General features: G+C 43.7%; 1 protein-coding gene across 7 annotated transcripts in view; it reads right to left on the bottom strand.

Moving 5' to 3' along the window:
- Positions 1 to 24,659, bottom strand: part of AP3B2 (adaptor related protein complex 3 subunit beta 2) — a 107,314-nt gene that overhangs the window by 61,683 nt on the left and 20,972 nt on the right. For 4 of the 7 annotated variants that reach the window (XM_088445979.1, XM_088445960.1, XM_088445969.1 and 1 more), the window contains exons 2-6: positions 6,185 to 6,260; positions 6,024 to 6,098; positions 5,631 to 5,726; positions 3,085 to 3,245; positions 1,859 to 1,925 (exon numbers count right to left, since the gene is read on the bottom strand). In XM_088445979.1, the coding sequence (XP_088302105.1) occupies positions 1,859 to 1,925; positions 3,085 to 3,245; positions 5,631 to 5,726; positions 6,024 to 6,098; positions 6,185 to 6,260 (475 nt within the window). Of the gene's footprint in view, positions 1 to 1,858; positions 1,926 to 3,084; positions 3,246 to 5,630; positions 5,727 to 6,023; positions 6,099 to 6,184; positions 6,261 to 12,946; positions 13,953 to 24,659 lie in introns of those variants that run through there. The other 3 variants (XM_088445940.1, XM_088445931.1, XM_088445949.1) reach the window with 2 other exon arrangements.

The following is a 24,659-nucleotide window of genomic DNA, read 5'->3' as shown; positions in this document are numbered from 1 at the left end:
GAAAATTGTCGGTGTGTAGAGACAACATAGTAAACAATGAAAGCACCAAGGACCTTAATCAGAGTCGGTCGCAAGCGCCAATGCGCTTGTTACCGACTCGATGGTTAGTCCTGCGCGTGCGCAAGCCCCGGAGCGACAGAGAAACTCTGTCGCTCCGGAGCTCATTACCAAAGGGGCGGCTGTCGATGTTGAGCGACAGCTCGCCCCGTTTGGTAGGCGGGCCGGGGGGGTGGTTTCCAACGCTTGCCATTTTGTGGGCGGCCACACTGACATCATCAGTGATGTCAGTGGGGAGCTTCCTGCCCCATCAGAGCAGAAAGCTCCCTGGGCGTACGAGTGCCCAGACCCAAACTTAGGGTCTGGTCGTAAGCCCCGATGATCACCATCGCGACCATCAACCTGGTCGGTCGTTAATCTGTGGGTGGTAACCCAGAGCTTAGCGATCGACAAGGAGGCGGCCATTCAGGATGCAAGCGGCCGCCCTGATTCAGTGCGACCGCTTGCATCTAACGACCACCTCTGAATGAGGTCCCAAATGCCTGTAATGGACCAGTGAGACACACAAGTGTTGAATAATATAAATGTATTTATTATATCACAAGAAACGTTCCAATATATCAATCAATATGTTAATCATAAAAATACCCTATAAAATATATTCTGCATGCAGAAAAAAATGTTTCTCACATCTATAGTTGATTAAATAAATAAAGAAAAAAACAACAGCTGTCTTTACTATTATAAAATGGAAATGGCTTTAAATCAGCTCAATAATGCAATCCAGCCTCTAACATCCCACAATAGTATATGCATGAGACATTGTATCAATGAGATAAGTGAACAAAGTAACCCTTCACGATATTTCTTAGAATGTTTAACTAGGACTCCATGATCTAAGTGACTCAATGTCATTGGCAGCTCATATTAAGATTCCACTCAGTCGGCTGTTGTCGTGGTTTTGTATTTTGTTAAATATATCAGTTACTGGTAATGTAATTCCACAGGGTTATTCTACTAACACTTGTAGCTTCTTTACAATTCTCTTCTCCCAATGTCTCTGGCACAAGATTGAATTAGTGGAAATATTAATGGCGGCTCCTTTGATCATGTACACCTAAATGAGTTCCACTAGTGTTCCTGCCGCAATGGATCTCCTACAGCAATACAATATCAATGAGGGAGGGACCTGTTATTATAAGATCCCTGGGACACAGTGTGGCTGATCCCAAATTAAACAAGAGCTGTTAAATTGGCTATGTAAGCTCACCTGGTCTGTCAGGGGTTAATTGCAGGCCAGGTTTTACTGTTGTCTCCGTGGCTTTGGATCACAATACACGTTCCCTCTGGTCCATTATCAGCTCGCCCAGCCTTGTATGGTATTGCGGCTCAGGGCTATTGCACAGTGTCCGTCAGTGTGGCTGTGGACCGGGGTCCGTGCGCCGATGTGCCGTAAATCGTATCCTCTCACTTGGTTAAGACTTGGGAGGGCTTGACGGCCACAGTCAGAGCACTAAATGCACAGCAGGCTGCGAAGAAACTTGAGAGTGGACCGCCTGTATGTGAGGCAGCCCTCCCATAATTTACTTAATAATCTACACAGAGCAGGGTTCTTATTGGTGCCCGGGTATCTGCAAAAACATTAATGATAAATTGCCCCCAAAAATCATTTCTTATTGCCGCGATATGTGGACATAGGAAATTATACCTATTGGGGAGAAAATGAGTGGCTTAATAGACAGACCCCAATCTTGTCTGGCAAACCTTCTGTCATGCTTCTGTTTAACTTATCCTTCCTGATCCAGTTTCAGAGACAATTATATAAATACATGTTATTGGACTCTCATTAATGTAAACTCACTGTTGTTTTGTCAGACAGCAGTTTCTCTATCACTTCGATGAGCTGGTCCTTCTGGTCTGAGTCCAAGCTGTAGAGAGAGGGAGAGAGTGATATAGATGTAGTAGTAGAGAAGACACTGGAGGAAAAGGGAAGTCTGTACTGAGGCAACTGCCTTAGGCAGAAGATTTTCCAGGCAGCAAAATGTACATAATTATTTAAAAATGGGTAATTTTCCTGCTGCAAATGGTTAAATCAGTCATTTACACTCTTCCAGAAAATCGAATAATTATTAAAATAAAATTATTTGTATTTTTTAGTATATCATTCATTAATACAAATGACAATGTATATTTATGTAATGGACAATGCAGAATTTTAGTCACCGTCTGAAACAATTTGCAGAACAAATACACCACCCCCGAATGGTAGGGACATAAAGCTATAGGGCCTGATTCAGAGGTGGACACAGAAATCCACTAGAGAGAGTATCTATGACACTGTAATACTATATGGGGTAATACCCCTGGTTCCCATGAATGTGAGTCATCTATGAGAATTGTGTCTGTGACACTATGATACTCCAAGGGACCAAGGCCGTAACTAGGGTGGTGTGACCTGTGCCATGGCCTGTCAATTCTCACTTGTAGATTCCTCCTCTTTTTTCCCCAGCATCTCCTGGCCTCCCCTATCTCTTCCCTGCTCCTTACCCATGAGGCCATGGCCCTTTTTCAGGTGCATTATCTTATGTCCCTATTTGAAAAGTGAAGTGGCGGGGGACACCAATGCTCTCTTTGGCACAGGGCACCAAAAAGTCTAGTTATGGCTCTGCAAAGGACAAATACCTTATTCACATATAGGGGGAATTCAATTAGCCCGATAATTTATCGGGGATGAAAAAGGGAGGTAGTCTCGGGCTTTATTGCTTTTTTCGGCCCTTTTTTCCCCCAATACCTTTGTTAGCACTCGTTATGAACGTGTTAATGAGAGTTAACATGGATTATCGGGCGTTACCACACAGAATCAGTGAAAAGGTGACGGATTTCTGCATTTATTGGCTGTTATCACCCGATAACTGCAGAGTTAACAGAGATTTATTTCTTATGTTTTGGGATTCATCTCTACTTTGTAAGAAAGTAAATTCACTGCATTCATTGTGATTTGTATAAAAGCATACTGTGCACATGGTCCTACAAATGCATTAATGTACCATACAAAGTGTGTGTCTTAGTCATTTCAGGCATTGTTACCTGTACAGTTTGGGTATAGCATGTGCAGCGGTCTTGCGCACATAAGGTGACATGTCTGAAGCAGCTTCCTTTATTGCAAGCATCATAATTGGCACAATGATTGGCACACGGATACTGGAGAGAACACGCAGAGCACTGGCACGGATCAGCTGATTGGGGTCCTGCAGGCAATAACATAGCTTATGTCATGGACAGCTTTCCTCAAAGTGACACTGAAACTCTACATATATTATCAAAGACATTCAATAATCCTTCAGGACTTAATAGAATTAGTACATGGATGGTAAGCATCATTTATAGATTCATATGGAAATTGTATACATAAATGAGTTTATTTGTACGTGTAATGCATGGAATGGGTATGAAATACTGCCGGCCGCATGGCCGGCGGTTCGATTCCCATCAGCGGCAGCCCGACAAGAGCAGAGTTAGAAGCAGCGGAAGCCCGACAGCGCTGGAAATCCCGATCGTGGATAGGTAAGTATCTACTAACCTAACCTAACCCCCCTAACCCTAACCCTCCTTAGGGGTGCCTAACCCTAACTTCCACTGGATGTTAAAACTGGGAGAAAACTGCAGCTATAAACTCCTTCCATTGTGTACATCCATGGTTGTCACGACCCAGGTTTTGCAGCGTGGAGATTTGCGGTCCTTCTGGTAGGGGAGCTGCCGTGTGGAAACTGGCATTGCGTGTACACAGAGCTCTGCCAGTGTTGGGCCATCCTGACAGGGGTAAGACTTGTGGTGTCTCCACGTCACGGCTGTCTGGGCGCCACCATGTTGTCTTTGGCCATGTGACATAGCAAGCCAATCGTCTGTGTGTCACCTGCTCTCTCTGGCCTATCACGTTCTGTTGCTGGGTACTTAAGGGTGTTTGGAGCGCCCAACATGTTTCACAGCGTCAGCTGTGAGAGAGTTCATAAGCTCCTGACCCTTAGACCTGTGCTCCGGTGCTTGCCCTAGCTCCTTGTCTGCCTTCAGCTCCCTGCAGCTTGCACTCTGCCTTGCCTTGCAGTCTGCTGGAGATCGCCCTGCACCTTCCACCAGACCCACTCCTGCTTGAACCTGTCTCCTCAGTTAACCCATTCCTGTACAGCCAACATCACAGCATTTCCGGATATCCGTCTCAAGCTATTACTCTACATACTCGGATTTTCATTTCACCTTTACAGTCTACAGTCTATCTGGATTCACCTTATTCATCTCTGTCACCATGCTGGACATTTATTTATTCCCACTCTCTACAGTTTCCTCCTGCTACAGTTGTTAGTTTGTTATTACTGGACTTTAGTTATCTTATTGTTCCTTTCTATCAGCATCCACGTGAAACAACTTACTTTTCAGTTTAAACCTGTTCAGGTGTTTACTCCTGTTTCCACCCCGGGTCCACAACAAACACAGACTCTAACAATGGTGACATATGTACAAGGACTGAGATGCCCACCTTCAGCGTCTGTACACACAGTAATGCTGATTGGTCACATTTATATACCTGTCAATTTCCTTTATGTTGGCTATATTATTAAACAACATGTTATACGACTATTTGTTATTGGATCTGGAGCTGATACGCAAGTGATGACCACCTCCCCCCACAGCTCCCTAGGAGTTTCCTATCACTCTACCTCCCCTAATCCCCCCCATGATTTCCAGCTAGAGGGAAGCAGCTAGATTCTGGTAATGAAATGTGTATGGGGGCCATAAAAAGCATTGGTTGTATATATTTCCTACTACTGGATTTGGGGCCTGACGCTGAGTTACACGTAATGCTGATGTTCACAGAACTGAGCTATTTTCTAATACTCTGTGTGTGTGAAAATCCCTAAAAAAACGCAAAGCGCACGCGTCCCACGGGGAATACACACAGAGGCACAGATGCGATTGAAACAAACAGGAACCAGAAATGTATTGGAAATGTGCTGGGCGTTCCTGGGCGATGACTGGGAGGTGGCTATTCAGACGCGTAAAGATGGTCAGTCTTATGGGTGTGTTATGGGAGTGTCGCTGAACTGGTTGCGAATTCAAATGCTTAATCGCTCACATTGGAGATGGAAAATGTGCACCTAGTATGACGGGGCTGGTGCAAGTTTTGATGGTGCAAACGATAGTGGCGTCTAAAGAGGCACCACGAATGATTACAGCGTCTGAAAATGCTGTAAGTGGGTGTACCAGTCCTTGAACAGTTAGACACAAGATTGTACACCAGGGGAAGGGGGCTGATATTAGTATTAGCATAGAGTTGCGGTTCTCAGGACAGCATAAAAAGCTAAAGCAGCGTGAAACTCAGAACCAGCCCTATAGTGTGCTTTAAGTTGCCCACAGTTGTGTGCTAGGGAGTTTTACTATTAATATGAAATTGGGACTAGTAATAGGTTGTAAGAAACGAGATGTAAGGTGATACATAAGGCTAAATAACTCCCTATAACAATGTCAAGGATAATGTAAACATATTATTTAATAAAATGTATGTAGCCAAAGTAGCTAATGAAACATTTGACAAAGGACCATGGACACTAGGACTTCATTGTCAGTATTCTGTCACCAACCTTCAACCCTCGCTGGAAGGTGGAGATGGAGAGAAGAGCCAGATCCTGTTGCTCCTCAGCGTAACGAACCAAATAGACATAAACCAATTTTTTCACCTAGAAAACAAAAATATAAGTATCATCGGCATGCAGCTGGTTTTCACCAAACGTTCTTGCTGGGACTTCCCCCTTCAATGTCTTCCCAGATTTTATCTGTACTCTTTGAGCAAGATAAATGACTACATGTTATTTCTAGACAGCATTCTCCTAGAATATAATGTGGGTACTGAGGAGACGTATTCACTCTCTGCAGGTAGCTGTGAGAATGCATTAGCGATACAGGACAATGAACTGTATCCCGTGTAAGTCACATCCAGCTAAGTACCCCATCATGTCCCTGTATTGACATCTCACCTCAATGTTCTTGCAGGCCACATTTTTCACAACAGCTGGAAACAAGTCGGACGTATTCTTTCCTCGAGCTATCATCTACAGAGGGGATAAGGAGTTCTATCACAGGATCTATAATAGTTACATCATACAATTTGTGACATAACAGGAGAAGGGGACATTACCGCAACAATCCTCTTCATGGCTTCCAACTTAAGAGAGTCCTTATTGCTGTCCAGCATTTCCTTCAAGTCATCATGTCTGAAACATAAATGGCACTTTAACTGTTACAGTATCAGGTGAAGTTTCCTAGGAATGTATTTGGCACCAACACAGTCAACTATTGGTCATATAGCACTAGGTGCAGGGGGTTATCAGGGCATGTGTGCGCGTGGGGGGAGGGTGGGGTACACAAATACACCCCAATGCCATGTAATGTAATATGTACATTGCTGCATTGTCAATTTTACTTTTGCTGGTTTCTCTTCCCAAAAGGCTATGAATTACTATTTGGAGGCATTCCTTTTGGAAAGCCTTCAGCTGTACTTATTTTCTCAAAATTCCAATTTGGACTAAAGTTATTTTAATTTAGAGTTTAGAAAACAACATTGTTATTAAAGACAACAATTCTGCAACTTAATTGTTTTTTTAAATGCAAAAATGATGCATGAAATGCATGTAAAAATAAAACTACATCTATTTGTGTTAATTCTTGTGTTTCTGTTTTAAGTTGTTTTTTGGATGCTATTTGCTCCATTTCAGTGGGAGCACATTGTGGGATGTAAGCAGTGTGTTGTACATTTCCCATTTATGCTGAATATTTCCCTATTTTGTCTATGGCCTATTCATGTCAATGGGATTGTGCAGTAAAATGAATGGTCCATAGAAATGAATGGGTTGAAGATACGAATGGTCCATAGAAATTAATGGAGCTGTCTGTTTTTTTTTCTTACACTCAAGGGTGAATTTACTAAAGTTTCTAAAAATGAAAAGTGGTGGTGTTGCCCATAGCAACTAATTAGATTTTAGCTATCATTTCTATATTGTATTCTAGAAAATGATAGACAGAATCTAATAGGTAGCTATGGCAACACCATCACTTGGCTGTTTTAGAAGCCGGTCATAGGTGCCATGGTTGGAAAGCACATGTAATTGACTGAGCGGTTATCGATATTCCCGTTCTATTACTTCTTTTGTCATTCTGCAGCAGTGCTCTGAATGGAACATTTGCATTGCCTCTTATGATATTTTATTTTTGTTTCCAGTGGTTTAGCCTCTTTGCCACTGAGGGTTTTCTCACCCCTGCGCTGAGCCTATTTTGTCATTTTTTGAGCTATGATATTCCAAAATTAATATCAGTAATACCACAGAAATTCTAAATATTTTTTCCCCCAGGAAATACAGCTTACATCTTGGCAAATAAAATCTAATGAAAATGGGCAAAAAAGTGTTTTTGTATTGAAATTGCAAAAAAAGTGAACTAAGACTAAATATATTTTTTATAAACACCACCAAAAAATGATTTGTGATTCTTGCTTCAGCATTCATCAACCTTTCCAAAACAACAAACCCCAGTACACAGACACATATCAGTAAGGGGCAGGTAGTTTTTGGGATGGGGCAGAGGAATTTGTATTTTTTGGCCCCCACAGAGGCTCCAGCCTGGACTGGTTCCACTATGTCAGTGGAACCCTGCAGAGCGTATTTCCCTGCTAATAGTGGAAAGCAGTCCAGGCTGTCTATAAAAGTTTATTTAACCATCATTTATATCATTATAGCAGGAAAACCCCAAGTTCATTGCTCCCTGCTTTACTGACTGTTTGGTACTGTATATGGTTGAAGCATTTGTAAGGAGGCTTCATTACATGATTTCATTTATTTACAATTTAAAGAGCTTTTCCCTCTCATTTCAATAGTCCATTGTGAATAGGGTTCCTGCATTTACCGAACATATTTAAAACCCCAATGAAATTAATGTGTAGTTGAAATCGAGCTGTTGAAATAGGAATAGCTCAGCGCCACTTGCATCTGGATGCACTCACTAACACATGCAGATGTGTCCAATACCTATCAACCACGACTAAACAGAATGTGATCTGCATGCCAAAGCTACTCGTAAATGCATAGCGTTTAATATGTATTCCCTGTCTGAGGATAATCAAATTTAGGATGAGTTTGGCTGGAGTCAACTCTGAACACTTTTTAGTTTTTCATACTTCTCCTGCAAATGTTCTGTTGCGGTTTGAAAAAAAAAAAAGAACACAATAACTTTTTAATTCAAAATATGAACTTATAGTTAAAATGTATCACCCTGGGGAAGAACGTGTTTAGTTTCCACATCCTGTTGCTGCCACATAACTTGACACTGGCCTGTGAAATATTCATTAGAGGTTTCTGGTTGCTGTAGGATGAAAGAGGAAGCTACAGTACAACAGCAGCAACCCTGAATACCATTTACTTTTCCAGTGACAGTCACTAAGGGGTATATTTGCTAAAGTGCAGGTTTTTAGAAGTGGAGATGTTGCCCATAGCAACCAATCAGATTCTACAGAATATTTATCTAGCACCTTCTAGAAATAGCTAGAATCTGATTGGTTGCTAAGGGCAACATCTCAACTTCTAAAAACCCGTACTTTAGTAAATATACCCCTAAGTACACTTCTCTGAGGCCAGTGTACACCTCCCACTAGTGAAGCTGAATATCTGTCTATAATGAAACACTTTACAGTCTAACACACAGTACGCCCAAGAAAAGTGAGTGCGGGATAAATGTTTATGGTAAAATATAACAAAATCATGGATGTGATTTTTACAAACAGACAAAATAATCAGATTTATTGACTCAGGTGTAGATTTACTAAGCGGCGACTAATTCGTGGCAGGTTTGACTTGGAAATGTAAAACAAAAATAGTATTAAATGCTGTCACTTAGTAAATCTAGCTCTACCAAAAGACTTCAAAATAATACTGTATCATAGTAATCTAAAAGTTGTATAACCTCATAAATAGGCTGATTCTGAGTCAGGCACAATACAGATGTGCACATAAGTTGGCATGCCTCTAACTCCCTAAAAAGTCACACGTTGCATGCATTCCACGGTGTCAGCGCACAGAATCTCAAGACCGATTGAGCTGCACAGACTCTGGATTGTATTGGGCTTTCCAAGGCAGTGACTGGGAGGTGACTAAGCAGACGCACAGATATATTCCATTTTATAGGCGTGTTATGGGAGTGTCATGGGCATGTCACAGGAGTGGTTTCGAACTCAGGCACTTAAATGCATACACTGCAGGCCATACTCTGATGTAGAGACTGCACCTAGCATGGGGCTGGTGCAAGTCCTGATGGTTCTTCTGATGGTTGAGGCTGCAGCCACTTGAAGTGGGCATGCCAGCCCTTGGGCATTCAGACGCATGGCTGTACCCCACGGGAAGGGATTATACTAGCAGCAAGTCGCAGAGGCAACTACGGCAAAAGATTCTAACGTTGGTTGCAGCAGAATCAGCCCAAAAGTGTATGAATCATTCATTATAAATAAAAAACACACCTATTATAATGTGTTTGGGATTAACTGCCCTTTGTGGAATAGCAAGAAAAATCTTAACACTGCATAAAATGAAATATCATAGGGGGTCTTAAATTATAATAATGTGATAATGACCAAATAAATGACCTCATGCTATCTTGACATCTAACATGTTTATCCGCAGAGTAGCTGGAAAATGTAATTATAATGAATTGTCCAGTAAAGAGTAACAGTGAAACTGAAGAAGTGACATAGCAGTGTGAGACTTCTCACCACTGAGTGAATTTATCATCAAGCAACTTAGACTGACATACACTTAGTGATGCTGCACCATAGCATTCTAATTTGCAAAAAGTCAAATAAAAAATTATATGCTATCTTCTCTGAGTGATTCATTTGCTTATATTGTGCTGGCTCTTTCTCCACCTCTGGTTGGGTACGGTATGACGGCGTTCGGGATCCCAGCGGTCAGAATCCCGACAGGGTTAGGATACCAACACTTTTCGGTCAGTATCCTAACCCTACCCCTCCCTCCCCATAACTTCCCCTCCTAGTGCCTAAACCTAACCTCCCCCTCCCGGCACCCTAAACCTAACACTCCCCCCTTAGTGCTTAACCCTAACCATCTCCCTAGTGTCTAACCCTAATCCCAACCCTCCCCCTAACCTCAGTACTTATCATCGTCTGTATTAGAGCGGATCCCCTTGTCACAACTACGTAGGTCTTTTCACTTACATACAGAAAACAACTGACTTTGACGCTAATCATATTTATTAAATTCTATATATGTTCTATTATTTAACTATATCCACAGAATAAATTCTGTAATTAACATACCAGCTGCTAGTCCACAATATCAGGGTGTGTGTACACCCAAAAGAAGATAAACCACAAACTACAGATGGGACTGCACCTGTTTAAGAGCCCAGTTGTGAGATGGCAGAATATTAAAATAGCAATCGGGTTTCCCAATAACATTAATTTAATCACAAATTACAATTTAAAATATACATATATCACAATACACTTCAATAAATATCTTTAGAAGTATTTATATTAATAGGCAAAAGATGTAAGTATCGTCACAAGCTATAGCCGCACTTGGTGTACCTGAACCATGGGGGTTGCTCTGGGAGATAGCCTGACTCAGGCAGCCCTGCTCCAGCAATATCGTCGGGCTCCTGTGTAATCCAGCTTTGATCCAGCACTAAGTGTCCACCTGGGTCTTTTATATACACCTTGTGTTATCCTAAGCGCTCGCTGCGCTTCCTTAATAAAATCCGTATTCGGCACAACACTCCAGTGTCTTTAGCTCAGGTCCAAAAGTGTTGTAAACAGGGGGTCCTCTCAAGGCTATCTCCCAGAGCAACCCCGTGGTTCAGATACACCAAGTGCAGCTATAGCTTGTGACATCAAGAGCTTTATACAACAAATACTTACGTCTTTTGCCTATTTGGAACTGTTTTTGCATGTGTGAGTTCCACAGAACTGTCTGTACGGGATACTTTCCACATATAAATATGCAAGTGGAGCACCACTTAATTATCAGCAATATCTAATTGTTCCATCAGCTGTTATTTTTCCGGACTGTTTTTATTCAATATATTGAATGCAAGTACATTAATTGATTTATCCATATTGTGATCTTAGTAATATAAATACTCCTAATGATATTTATTGAAGTGTATTGTGATATATGTATATTTTAACTTGCAATTTGTGATTAAATTAATGTTATTGGGAAACCCGACTGCTATTTTAATTTTCTGCCATCTCAAAACTGGGCTCTTAAACAAGCACAGTCCCATCTGTAGTTTGAGGCTTTTTTTCACTGTCTGTTTACATATTACTGCCACTTGTACAATCCGCAGTGGTTAATAGCAAAATAAAACTGACTACATATCAGGTGTGTGAAAAGAGCAGGCTGTGATCTTTCATCGTCATATTCTAGTACTGCTGTCAGTAGGGTGATACTAGTGACACTGGTATAAGATATACAGGCTAAGGATGGTTTTCTATCAACGTTTATCTCAATGATAGAAATACCTCCTATTGTCATTTTCATTAATAAAATATCACACGGGCAGCTTGATACTGGCTGGGAACTGCTTTACCAGGCCAGTCTCCAGGGATATGTGCATGTATTACTCGGCTAGCAGGTTCTTGCATGCACAGTGGAACTGAACACCCAGGCTTCGACTTTAACTTCCACTTGTTGAAAGAAATAAAAATATAATTTTTTTAAATAAATATGGAGTGTACTGTACTTTACAATAATTCCCATCTGAAAAAAAAGCTTTATTGAAATAAGATTTATAAAACGTTCTTAAGAGAACAAATGGATGTGCTATCCATATCAACCAATCAGATTCTAGCTATCATTTGATAGAATGCACTACATAAATTATTGGTACAATATGATTGGTTGGGCAACAACACCACTTGTCCCCTTCAGAACATTTGCTAAATCCCCCCATTTGGATTAAACATGCCCTAGTTGTAGCCTTATAGTGTGTGCTGTCATCACTGCCTGGAGTCTGATACTTGGAGGGATGTACTTGTCATCACTTCTATTTACTTTCCAGCTCACAAGCCCCTGCAGAGGATGTGTCCTGCTCAGTGCTATATGTAGTCACCTGTATTTACCAAGCCATGTCATCCTGACAGCACGTGACTGCACAGAAGAAAACTGGCCTTTGCAATTCCCTGTAAGTGATCAGAAGAAGACTGGAATATATAGTTTGCTACAAGCAGAGTTAGAGATGGATGAGGCACATTTAGAAATAAATGAGACAATTAGGCATGGGGAGAAAAAAGTATAAACAAAAGATATATTATTTCATTCACAGGCTTCAAATGGTACTGCTAGATAAGGATAAAGGGTCTGATTCAGAGATGGACGCTAATGCGATTTTTACGCAGATTGAACAAATTTTTGCCATTATGCACGGTGTAAGCCGCACTGCGCATGCGCTGCGATTGGTTTGCGATTACACGTGCGCAGAGAATCTATTTGCATGGAGTGACAGGTAATCAGCGGTTGAGGGAGGTAACGCTGTTACATGGGCGTGCATAAATTAGCTATTGTGATTACATACGCAGCATGAGAGCTCTCTGCGTGTCAGGGGAGCTGCAGTGTTCAAGATATCTTGACAAAGGTCCAAACTTGGGACCGAAACGTCGATTTGATGTGAAGCCTGCTATATCATAATTTAATAAAGGAGTTTTATTTAGAAGACTGGTGAGTGCACCCCATTTTTTCTAATTTATTTATATATATATATTTGCAGCATTAATTGTAAGCGCCCTGTATTAAAGGGGACACCTGGAGCTTAAGCATCTATGCAGGCCTTCCCTTTAGAGGTAGAGGTTATCCCAGCATGATCCTACATACACTTAAATATTACAGTGGCTCCATACCCCACAGGCTGACAATGAGAGCTAGATCCACTGTTATCCATGCTGTTTTCAGTGTCTGCTTTCGGAGATTTGAGTAATTTCAGCTCATCTGCTTGTAGTGCATTGTAAAATGTTTGGACTCCACCATCTGGGGTCAGAACAGGGCTTTTTGCTTCCTCTGATCGGTGATTCTTTACCAGATTGATAGCTGTCACTGGCAACTGCAAGAACTTCTGCATGGGCTTCATATCTGGCAGAAGGCAACAAGTGGTATGATCCTGGTGTGTTCAGTAAAAGCGTGTAGTACATGGACAGGATGATGTGAAATATTTGACAGGATCAGAGGCAGGTTTCAGGGGGCACAGAAGAAATCACTGATAGCCATTGTGGACAGGCGCACAGGTGTATTCAGGTGCAGCTCCTGGTGGTCACTGTGGTATTTGGATTCAGCGTGATGTTTGCTGTAACCAGTCACTAATATCCAACAATATCTGGCAGGTCCTCCTGGCAGTGATGCTTCTGTAAACCAGTGGTAAATGCCGGGAAATTGGCCAGTATGACCAGTAAATGTTGTAGTAAAGATATCCGTATAATCAATGCAGGTAAAAACGCTTTATAGCTTCTTCAGTATAGGTCCGTTTCTAACTTTATAAATAAAGCAAAGACCTGATCCTGCTTTAAAGCGATCTTTAGGGGTCTGCTCATGCTTACGGGTGAGGGGTTGTTTTCTTTAGGGGAAAACTCATTGTAACTTCTGAGGATGTAGTCTGTATATGTGTCCCCTTCATCTATGAATACAGTGCTCTGAACAACCACCTTTATAGTGAGGGTCAGATTACAGACCCCCTCCCTCTATTTTTCCTCCCTCTATTCTGTTTGCCAACCTCCTGGTCACTCCTCGCCTATCTGATTTCATTTCAGTCACTATGTCTGGTCAGGTTACTTCATCCACTCGTTACCTGCTTCACCTCCCTTTACCTCTTCTGTTATCCTCCCCTGTCCCTTTTATCCTGCTCTCCTCCTTACCTTCCTTCTTTTCTTCACTCCCCAAATCCCATCATCTCTTTTTCATTTCCTTATATGTCATGCCAGTGCTTTCTTAGTGCCACGCTACTGTCATCTATCCTGGATTTCCCATTCTCCCACTCTTCTCTTATCTTTCAGTTTATCTTCTGTTACATCCTAAAAGTGTAGTCTGTTCTTTTCTCCTGTCCTGAGTGCTGATCATGTTACAGACACTCTCTCAGCCACGTTTGCAGGTCATTCCCCTCCTCCAGCTTCTCCCACCCCTCCCACACACATCTATTAGAGCATATCTCAGGGAACATGACTCAGCCTGGATGATGTGCTGCTCACCATGCCTCTTATACATTCTCACAGATCTCTTCCCCAGTCTAGCCACCTGAATTTTTGAGCTTGTCCCTTATTAAACTTTTACCACTCTTGTTACTGGAATAATGGGCCTGATTCAGCAAGGAACGCAGTTGCTAATATGCATGCAATCGACCGATTTTTGCGTTCCGCGCATGCGTATGCATCGCAGTGTGCATGTGCGAAGTAGCTATTGCAATCGGGGCTGCGATTGCAGTCACTGCACAGACCCATAGCAGAGTGATTGACAGGAAGTGCCGTTTGTGGGTGGTGATGGAGGGGTGGTCGGGCGAATGCAGGCGTGCTAGTGCGTTTCAACGCTGTTGCAGGGCGTGCATTAATTATCCACTTAGATGGCCTACGCAGTCTGAGGTCTTATAGTGTGCGTGGTTGTTAGCAATTTCTGAGTAAGGTCAGGGCTTGTGCAAGTGTGCGTGAGGCTGCGATGGTACTCGATTGTACCGATGGTTTCGCAGTCTTGCTAAACATTACGGATGTGTGGTAAGTAAAGTGGACGTGAGTACTGCGAGGGAATAGCGATCGCAGTTCAACTTACACAGTTGAACTGCGTGCGTAATCGCTATTGCATACGCCGTTACGTATGGCAGTGAATCAGGCCCCATGTTACGGAGAAATTAGATACAATTCAGAGATAATAAAATACAAACCTCACCTTCATTGCAAATACCACTGGATTTTTTCCTGATTAGGCCATATTTGTTAGTCATGTTTTCTCCAAACAAATCTAAATTATCTGGACATAATTTAATCATTTACAATTAGTAGTTTAAGGGGGGAAATCAATTGCCCAGGATAATTTTATGTGTGGTAAAATCTGCACTTTCTTCATTTTTACCGCACCGCACCGACAAATTATCCCATTTTCGGTCGAAAATACATAGCATCCGAGATAAGTTCCTGGATCCATGTTTTTTCGCAAACATGGCCGCGAAAAAAACGGCACTTGTTGGGGTATTTGTTTCACCTGTTGGATGGTGCCGGCTGTGTGCAGGGCTGCAGTGAGGCAAGGGAGACTGCCGGTGCTGAGCAGCAGCAGCAGTCTCCTCTCCTCTGCGTGGGTGGGGGGTATGCGATCACACTGATCGCAGCCCCCCTGGATCTGCCCCTCTTCAGTGCGGCCGCTTTTCCCTCCCACGATTAGGCCACTCCCCGATATGTTCCGAGTTTACAGGGCTAATTAAATAAGCCCGGGTAATCAATTAGCCGGTTGTTAATTGAATTCACCCCAGCTCTCGGTCTGTCAACATGTTATATAGTTGCTATGTCTTCAATAGGTAAATTTAGAGCCTAATTCAGAAATGCACGCTAATGCCACCGCAGCTGCGAAAACAAGCTAATGTTGCTGCTACCTGGATTTGTAATGAAATGTCCACCGGTGGCTTTGCAAATCAGATCAGTCGATTAAAGGCCTTTGGAACTGAGACTCTGGAGCCATTTTTGCTGTGTATGGCATCACAGTTGCAGGCTAAGACACTCCCTGAAAACGGTTGCGACACGCCTGTGTTTGAGTCGTCACAACCCCCCCTCCCTCCCTGTTGCCACTCATAAATGGTCCCTTGCCTGTCAATCACTTTGCGGATAAATCCTCACTGCAAGTGACAATAAAATTAAACTTCACGCATGCGCAGTGCAACTCAGACGTATGAGCTGCTTAACGATAATCGCTCATCTGCATAAACATCGGCATTGGGTCTTTGCGTGAATCAGGCCCTTAATACAAACAATGATGTCATGCTTGGCTTCTCTCTCAGAACCACTGGGAAACTCTCAAATCTCAGGTGGCTCTCCTGAATGAATGTAGTGTGCCACAGATAACTATATAGAGACACACTCTTAAATATGGCAACATGAGGTGAGCAACCAAAATTATAGATAATGAAGTTATGTTTGTCACCACCTTGGTGTATTGGGAGTAAGCAGTTCATAATCAGTTAGTCCAAGATCAATACACAGCTAAGTATACAATGGCCAGGGGTGCCGAGAAGGAAGGGGACCATAACACCTCCTACCACCTGTCAGCGGCAGCGGCATTTCTCTCCAGCCCAGCACACGCTGCTGTGTGCTGGTCCGCAGAAGGTCCAGAGCGGTTGCTGCCGCTGAGCAAAAGCAGCAGTCTCTCTCTGCCTGCTGTGTGTGGGGGAGGGAGAAATTGCACTGATTGTCCCCCTCCCCCCCAAAAAAAGAAATCCTGCCCCTCTATGAAGGGCGCTCAGCGTCCCACTGTGCAGCACAGAGAATATAGCGGACATGGCCACACCTCCACTATTTGACCACGCCCCTTTAGTACCCGGCCCGGCTTTGCTCTCTACAGTTAGGTAAAGCATAGTCTACTAAGCAAGCTTAGAGGTCCAATGCACAGAAAAGCAGTTAATGGCATACAAGCATGAGGCAAAGCATAACTCAGAGGTTCAGTACACAGCAAGGCAGGTATTAGCAGGAAAGGATGAAGGCAAACTTAGTCCAGCAACAAGCTGAGGGCCTGATTCAGAGATGTATGCAATGACGATACTTCCATACCTCCCAACTTTTCAGAATGGGAAGGTAAAGTAAGGAAAAAGGGGCGTGGCTTCTGAAAAGGGGCGGGGCCAATTGAAAATGGGACGGAGCCTCACGGCTTTCCCCCATTTTCGTCACTATAGGGGGCGTGCCCAGCACTCTCAGAGATGCTGGGCAGCCCCCCCAGGCTCTCCCTACGCTAGTGAACAGATGCTGTGCGATGCGCACGGCATCTGTTCACCTTCTGCATACCCGCTGCTCTGCTAGGCAGAGCAGCGGGTGTGCTCTCCCCAACTTCCCCCCCACCACGGGACACTGTGGCCCGCGGGTGGAACAGCGGGGCAGTCCCAGAAAAACGGGACTGTCCCGCTGGAAGCGGGACAGTTGGGAGGTATGTACTTACGCAGATCAAGCGGTTTGCCATTGCACATGCATGTAAGCCGCACTGCACACGCAGTGATTGCATTGGGATTACACTCGTACAGAGGAACCACTTGCAAAGTGAGTGACATGTAGTTAGCATTTGGGGGTAGTAAAGGTGGGGGGAGCGGTTAGAAAAACAGAGGCGTGATGGACCATTTAAACGCCAGACTATAGATACAGTAAAAGGTCGACAATGTCTAGATAGACACCAGATGTTAGACAGTCAATAGGTCGACTGGGACAAAAGGTCAACAGGGACAAAATGTCCCATTTTACCACTGTTAACCAGGAGTCACTGCCAAATACAGTGTGAATTCAATGGTTGCAGTGATGATACACAATAACTATGCAGTATAACTCACCAGCTCTAGATGTAGGAGAGTGCTGGTGAAGCTGCACCTGCAGCAGGATTTGTCTATCAGAACAGCCATGCACGAGCCTGGAGCTGGCAGTGTAGATTCCCGGATTAAGATATAGAAAGAGTGCTACTTGTAGTGTATATGCAGCAAATATTAACGATTGGGAGATCAGTGTATGTACCCTGCGCCAGCAACTAAACTCACCGGCATAGGTGCTCGAGGTGTGCAGGTAACACCTGGATCGGGAATCGGTGGCTGTGTTCAAGACTGCTATCAGAAATTGTGGGGCAGATAGCTCCATGTGTAAGGTGTCTAACTGCCATGTGAGAGGTGATAGGTTTGAGTCTCATGTATGACATTATTTTGAAATGTGTGTGTAAGGTGTCTGACTGACTCCATGTGTAAGGTGTCTGACTGCCATGTGAGAGGTGATAGGTTTGAGTCCCGGGTATGACAATATTTTGAAATGTGTTAAATAAAATAGAATGTGACTGAAGGTGCTTGGGGAAGTGGCCAGATGGACAGGAAGTTGGCCTCAGCCAGGGAGGAGATAGGGATAGCCAAGAGATTACAGGGTAAAATAAATGGAATCTACAAGTGAGAATGATTATAAACAGAAAATTGACAGGACCGAGCAGTGCCCTATGTCGTGGCACATTTCGCACCATCTTAGTTAAGGTCCTGGTGGTTAAAGCAGGTATCTTGTGATTTATTATCTCAGTATTCAAAGAATAATTTTAGGTGGATAAAAGTAGAAAGAGATACATATCAGTGGTGAAGTGCATACTGGTTTAGTTTTATCATGACAGTTGGGAGCTCAGTAGGCTCATCATGTGACGGTCTTACTTCATAAACGGCCGATGCGGGGGTTTCTGTTATAATCGCGGGGGGGGGGGACGGCGAGTTGCCTGCCTTTCCGGGGAGCCAGGATGTGGTTAATACAGGTAGGTTGAGATCTATTATTAAGAATAATTTTATATGGATAAAAATAGATGGAGATACATATGAATGGTAAATTACATTATGGTTTAGCTTTGTCATGTTAGTTGGAAGCTCATTAGGCTAATCATGTGAAAAAACAGATAGATTTGGTTAATTCAGGTAGGTTGAGATTCATCATCTTAGTTTTTTGATCATTTAATTGGATAACATCATAAACAGACTTTAAGTCACTCAGCTTTGCTATAGAAGTCACTAGTTTAACTGTTAGTTATCAGCTGTATTTGAATCTATGACTTTCACAGTGTAAACCAAGTTCATTTTCTCCTAAATGTTATTCAAAGAATAATTTTAGGTGAATAAAAACAGATATATAAAGATACATATCAGTGGTGAATTGCATGCTGGCTTAGTTTTATCATGTCAGTTGGGAGCTCAGTAGGGTAATCATGTGACTGGTTTACTAATAAACAGCCTTTGTGATGTCGCTGTTAGTAATGACCTATCAGTTATCATCTGCTGATATAACATCTCACATTTGGGCCGAATTCAATTCAGTGCGATGTTGAATAGCTGCGGGAGGGAGCTCCTGCAGCTATTGGGATACGTTTAAGAAGCCGGCGGCCGCAATCCCGTCCGCCGGCTTCCCGAATCCTCTATCCCGCCTAGGGTTAAATGATAGGTGTCTAAAATCTAGACGCCTGTCACTTTCCTGACGCCGGGGGACAGGCGCCTGACATCCCGATCGGACAGCCGCGTGGGGGGGGGGGGGGAGGGTTAGGTTTAGGGCACCCGGGGGGGAATTAGGGTTAGGCACCCCTCTGGGAGGGTTAGGCTAGGGGGGAGGGAGGGCTAGGCACCCCCGGGGGGGACTTAGGGTTAGGCACACCCCCAGGGGACTTAGGTTAAGGCAGCGGGGAAGGGGAGGTTAGGGTTAGGCACTTGGGGGGGAGGTTAGGGTTAGGCACCCTTAAGGAGGGTTAGGGAGGATGGTTAGGTTAGTTTATACTTACCTTAGGGACAATCGATATTTCCAGCGCTATCGGGCTTTCGCTGCCGGGCTCTGCTGTTTTGTCGGGCTGCCACAGCCGGGAATCGAACTGCCGGTCATGCGGCAGCCGGAATCCCATACCAAATGCGCAGCTATTCAATACACAGTGCTGTATGGGCGGCTAAAGGATTTCTTCTCGCACCCCCCTGGGGATGCAAGGAAATATCTGACAAATGTTCCGGGCGTGCAGCTGCTTGCCGGCTTAGCGCGGCGCTATCAGCCATGTGCCCGACACTTTAGTCAGAGAATGCCGGTTATCGCTATTGAACATCACCTCCTACCTGTCTACCCCACCATGCGCTTACCTCTAATCAGAGGCGTTTCTAGTGAGGAGGGGGCCCATGTGCAGTCTCCATCACTGGCCCCCTCCTCTCCGTTCGGCAGCCGGCAGTGCTCTGAGCTGTGCACGGCCAGCGCCGCAGTTGTAGGCTATGGGCACTAGAGTGTGCACGGAGTCTATAGCGCTTGCACAGGTTACCGGGAAAATAGCCGCGGTGGCCATTTTCCCTGCATTGCGCATGTGTAAACAACGCTGCGGCCATTTTCCAGATGTTTTTACAGCGCCAGACCCCCTTGCCTACGCGGGACTCTGGAGAGGTAAGTATATTATGGGTGCAGGGTGTGCAGTGCGGGGCCCCCCTGGACTCCGGGGCCCGTGTGCCCTGCACTCCCTGCACCCATTATAGATAGGCCCCTGCCTCTAATACTGGCATTGAGTGTCTGAGCTGCCCGTTGAGCCTCCTCCATCTGCTCCGGGCTATTCCGAGCTCTGGGAATGTGAATCCACTAGGCACACAGGAGATGCTATCCCGTACCCAACCCCACATATACAGCCTCCTATCCTGCTGTCTGTTACACAGCCACAGTACTACCAATCTAATAGTGGGCTGGGTAACATCTTATGATACAGTCACCACTATACTGATGTGATCCTTTCCCTGTGTCTGCCAAGCATCTGCAAAGCATTTGGAAATCTAAATTCCTTAAAGTGCTGATTACTGTGGGTATATTTACTAAAGTGAGAGTTTTTAGAAGTGGGGATGTTGCCCATAACAACCAACCAGATTCTACTTAACATATAACTAGCACCGTCTAAAAGATAATAGCTAGATTGGTTGCTATGGGCAACATCTTCACTTTTAAAACCTCTCAAAATAGTAAATTTACCCACTGGACTTTCTGTGTCAGTTGCTGATCTGAGGCTCTGTGCAGAATTTGACTGATAACTACCAGAGCACTACATTGCTTATATCTGGAATAGGAGGTTGAAGCTAAGATGGTGGGACAATTTAAACACGTTTGGGATAGGCATAAAAGTATCCTTAAGAGAGACATAAGAAGCAAATAGGGTTGAAGTTGCCAAAAGGATAAATGAAAAGGTGCAGACTAGATGGGCCAAGTGGTTCTTATCTACCGTCAAATTCTATGTTTCTAGGAGCCATTACTCTCTCTTTGTGTTGGTGCTCCCTCTAGTGACAACTTCAGCTCTCAAACGATCCTCTATTTTTTATTATTTGTGTTTATCCTGCCATTTAGTGAAGGATTCCCAAGCGCCAGTTAACAGCATACTATTTCACATATGTCTACTAACAATTAGATTCCAATGCATATATAGCTTGAATTTTTCTCCTCTTATGGAACCATTATTATTATTATTATTATCGTTTATTTATATGGCGCCACAAGTGTTCCGCAGCGCCTTACAAAGTACATAAACAAATAGGTTGATTTACAATGACTTACAGTACAATACAATACAGGACATGGATATTATACATTGCTACATTCGCGACCATAACACCCAGATAAGCAACAATGCAAAGAAACCAAGTGTTAGGTGCCCTGGTAGAGAGTAAGAAGTAGATGAAGGTAGAGTAAGGAGAAGCACAAGAGGGTAGAGGGCCCTGCTCATAAGAGCTTACATTCTAAAGGGGAGGGACAGACAAACAGGGGTGACACAGATGGGGTGGGCAGGGAGGAGGGAGTATGTAGCAGCAAGTTAAGATGACAGCTGGAAGGCTTTGATGAAATAGTGGGTCTTGAGAGCCCGTTTGAAGGATTGATGAGAGATGAAGAGTCTGATGGGAAGCGGGAGACAGTTCCAAAGGTGGGGAGCAGCGCGGGCAAAATCTTGGAGGCGGGAGTGGGAGGAAGTAATCAATTGGCAAGAGAGGCGGCATGCATTTGTTGAACGAAGAGGGCGGACAGGAGAGTGAAGGGAGATGAGATCAGAGATGTAAATGAGAGGGGAATGGCTGAGCGCTTTGTAAGTGAGTGTGAGAACCTTAAATTGGGTTCTAAAAGGGAAGGGGAGCCAGTGGAGAGCTTGTAGGAGACGGGAGGCAGATGCAGAACATTTTGAGAGGAAGATGAGCCGAGCAGCAGCATTGAGAACAGACTGGAGAGGAGAGAGATGGGAGTTGGGGAGGCCAGATATGAGGAAGTTACAGTAGTCCAATCTGGAGATGACCAATGAGTGTATGAGGGTTTTAGTGGCATCCTGGGTGAGAAAGGGTCTAATCTTGGAAATATTTTTAAGATGAAAACGACAGGACTGTGAGAGATTCTAGATATGTGGTTTGAAGGAGAGGGGGGCGTCCAGGATAACTCCAAGACAGCGCACTTTGGGGCTAGAGGAGATAGTTGTTCCATCAATTTATAAAGAAATGGTGGGAAGTGTGGTTAAGTAGGGGGGTGGGAAGATGATTAGCTCAGTCTTAGACATATTAAGCTTAAGAAATCGCTGGGACATCCAGGAAGAGATGGCAGAGAGACAGTTGGAGACACGAGTGAGGAGAGAGGTCAGGGGAAGAAAGGTTGAATGTGGTGAAGAGAAATTGGGGAACCATGACCCCCTAACAACCCACACACTATGGGGGACGGTGTGTGAAGGCTGCGGTTTTGTGCTACTGTGTTTTCTGTTCTCATACCTGCTGTATTTCCTTGATTTCCCCTGCAACATCTTCTTGATGGGGAACACTATACTCATTTGCAACCCAGTTTATTTAGCTATATTACACCTGACACTGATGTCCTCGCGGAGGAGGCCCTTTCTCCTCCTGACTTTTTTCAGTCTGCGAATGCAGTCTCTGACCCATCTGAGTTCTGAAGCTAATGTAGAGACTACCATGGCAGAATTCCTTGCCCATCTTCGTACTCTCCCCACTAAGGTGACCTTCCCTCTAAAGTAGGACTTTTTGGATCTGGAAAAGAGACTTCGAGATACAGTCAAGACAGAAACTTCTGCTCTTCAAGCTGACATCGCCCAAGTAACAGCACAGACGGTGTAATGGTTAGCGTTACTGCCTCACAGCACTGAGGTCATGGGTTCGATTCCCACTACGGCCCTAACTGTGTGGAGTTTGGATATTCTCCCTGTGCATGCAAGGGTTTCCTCTGGGTACTCCGGTTTCCTCCCACACTCCAAAAATATACTGATAGGGTAATTGGTTCCCAACAAAATTAACCATAGTGTGTATGTGAGCATGTTGTAGGGAATTTAGAGTGTAAGCTCCACTGGAGCAGGAACGGATGTGAATGGTAAGATATTCTCTGTAAAGCGCTGCGGAATATGTGTGTGCTATATAAATAACTGGTAATAAATAATAAATAAGTAACCCATCGGGTATCTGAGCTGGAAGATCATGCCGGGACTGTTGATCTTTTCCAAGCTCATCCACGGAATACTATCTCTGTACGTGCCCAGGAGATGAAACTCATGCAGCTCCATCTAGATGAACTAGATAATAAAGGTCACCGCAACAATCTCCACATTAACCTGAAGATGTACAAGGTCCGGGCATAGCGGTTGTTCTCACTAAGGTCTTCAATGAGATTACTGACGCAGATCCTGACGTAATTTTCTTTGACCGAGCTCAGCGTGCACTCTGTCCGCGAGACCTTCAGTTCGATACCCCTAGAGACATTATTTGTCATTTACATTATCACAGTGTTCGAGAGGAAATCCTCAGTAAAGCACTCAAGGTGGAGGAGATTGAGTTCAATAGAGCAAAAATTCTTCCCTGCTCTTTTTTGGAATACTCTCCAGAGTCTTCCTTAAGTCACTCACCATTTCCCTAAAATAAAAAGGTATCAGGTTGCCTTGGGGCTTCCCACTTAGCATCTAGGCTTTGCACAAGGGTCATCAAGTCACTCTTCAAGGACTTGGATAAATTCTGTACAGTACTCGATATTTCTAAGCCATCCCTTGCCGACTGGACCCAGTTGTCAACTCGGCTTGACCCTCCTCTTTTGCCTTAACAACGCACACCATAGCAAATGGTGCGGGGTCACAAACATGGTGCTCCTTCCCCATGTCCTGTTCCCTCAGAGACTGTTACCTGATTACTATCTTAATTGAAAGCTTATTTGTTCCTTCTTTTGAGCCAGGGACTGCTCTGTTTAATTTTCAGCAAATCTTATTTAGAGTAGTCGTTTCATATGTTGAATTGCTGAACTCACAGTTCCCTCAACAAATGTCTAAGTGCCTTAGTTCATTTTTGACCAGGTGTGTTTTCCTACAGCAAATTTTGGAATAACTTTGAGCAGTTCTACTACTATTAGCATTTCAATTAGTCTATCAGCTTAGCAAATGACAAATCGGACAAGCTGTAGTGCCAATAGCACTAATTAAATAACTATTGTTATATGAGGTTACATCTACTAAGCACCCGGATCAGTGGTTACCAGTGGAAACTGAATAACCCTATTTTATCCATTAGTATTGCTACCTATGTCTTTTTAGTGCGTATAATGAGTTTTTTCTTATTTTCTTTATTAGTAATGCTTTCTAACCAATCACTTTGTAAACGGTAGTTTCTCGTTGTTTAATTGTTTATATAATTCCGGACAGTGGCCATGGATATCCGCACCTACCTCTTGGACCTGGGGTTTATTACTCTGCCCATACGATCCAACAGCGGTTTTGCGCTGTAATCTGTCTGTTCTATGTTCTTTTTTTTCTTTTCCCTACTATTTTCTTTTTCCCATTCTGTATCATCCCTCAGCCACCCTACCTGACTTTTATAGGGAATGCCTTGTGATTTGCCTCTCTTTTAAGTGAATGCTATTGCAG

This window comes from Taudactylus pleione, unplaced genomic scaffold (genome assembly GCF_031769625.1).
Source record: "Taudactylus pleione unplaced genomic scaffold, aTauple2 ptg000019l, whole genome shotgun sequence".
Lineage (NCBI taxonomy): Eukaryota > Metazoa > Chordata > Amphibia > Anura > Myobatrachidae > Taudactylus > Taudactylus pleione.
This window is presented reverse-complemented; position numbering and strand designations above follow the sequence as displayed.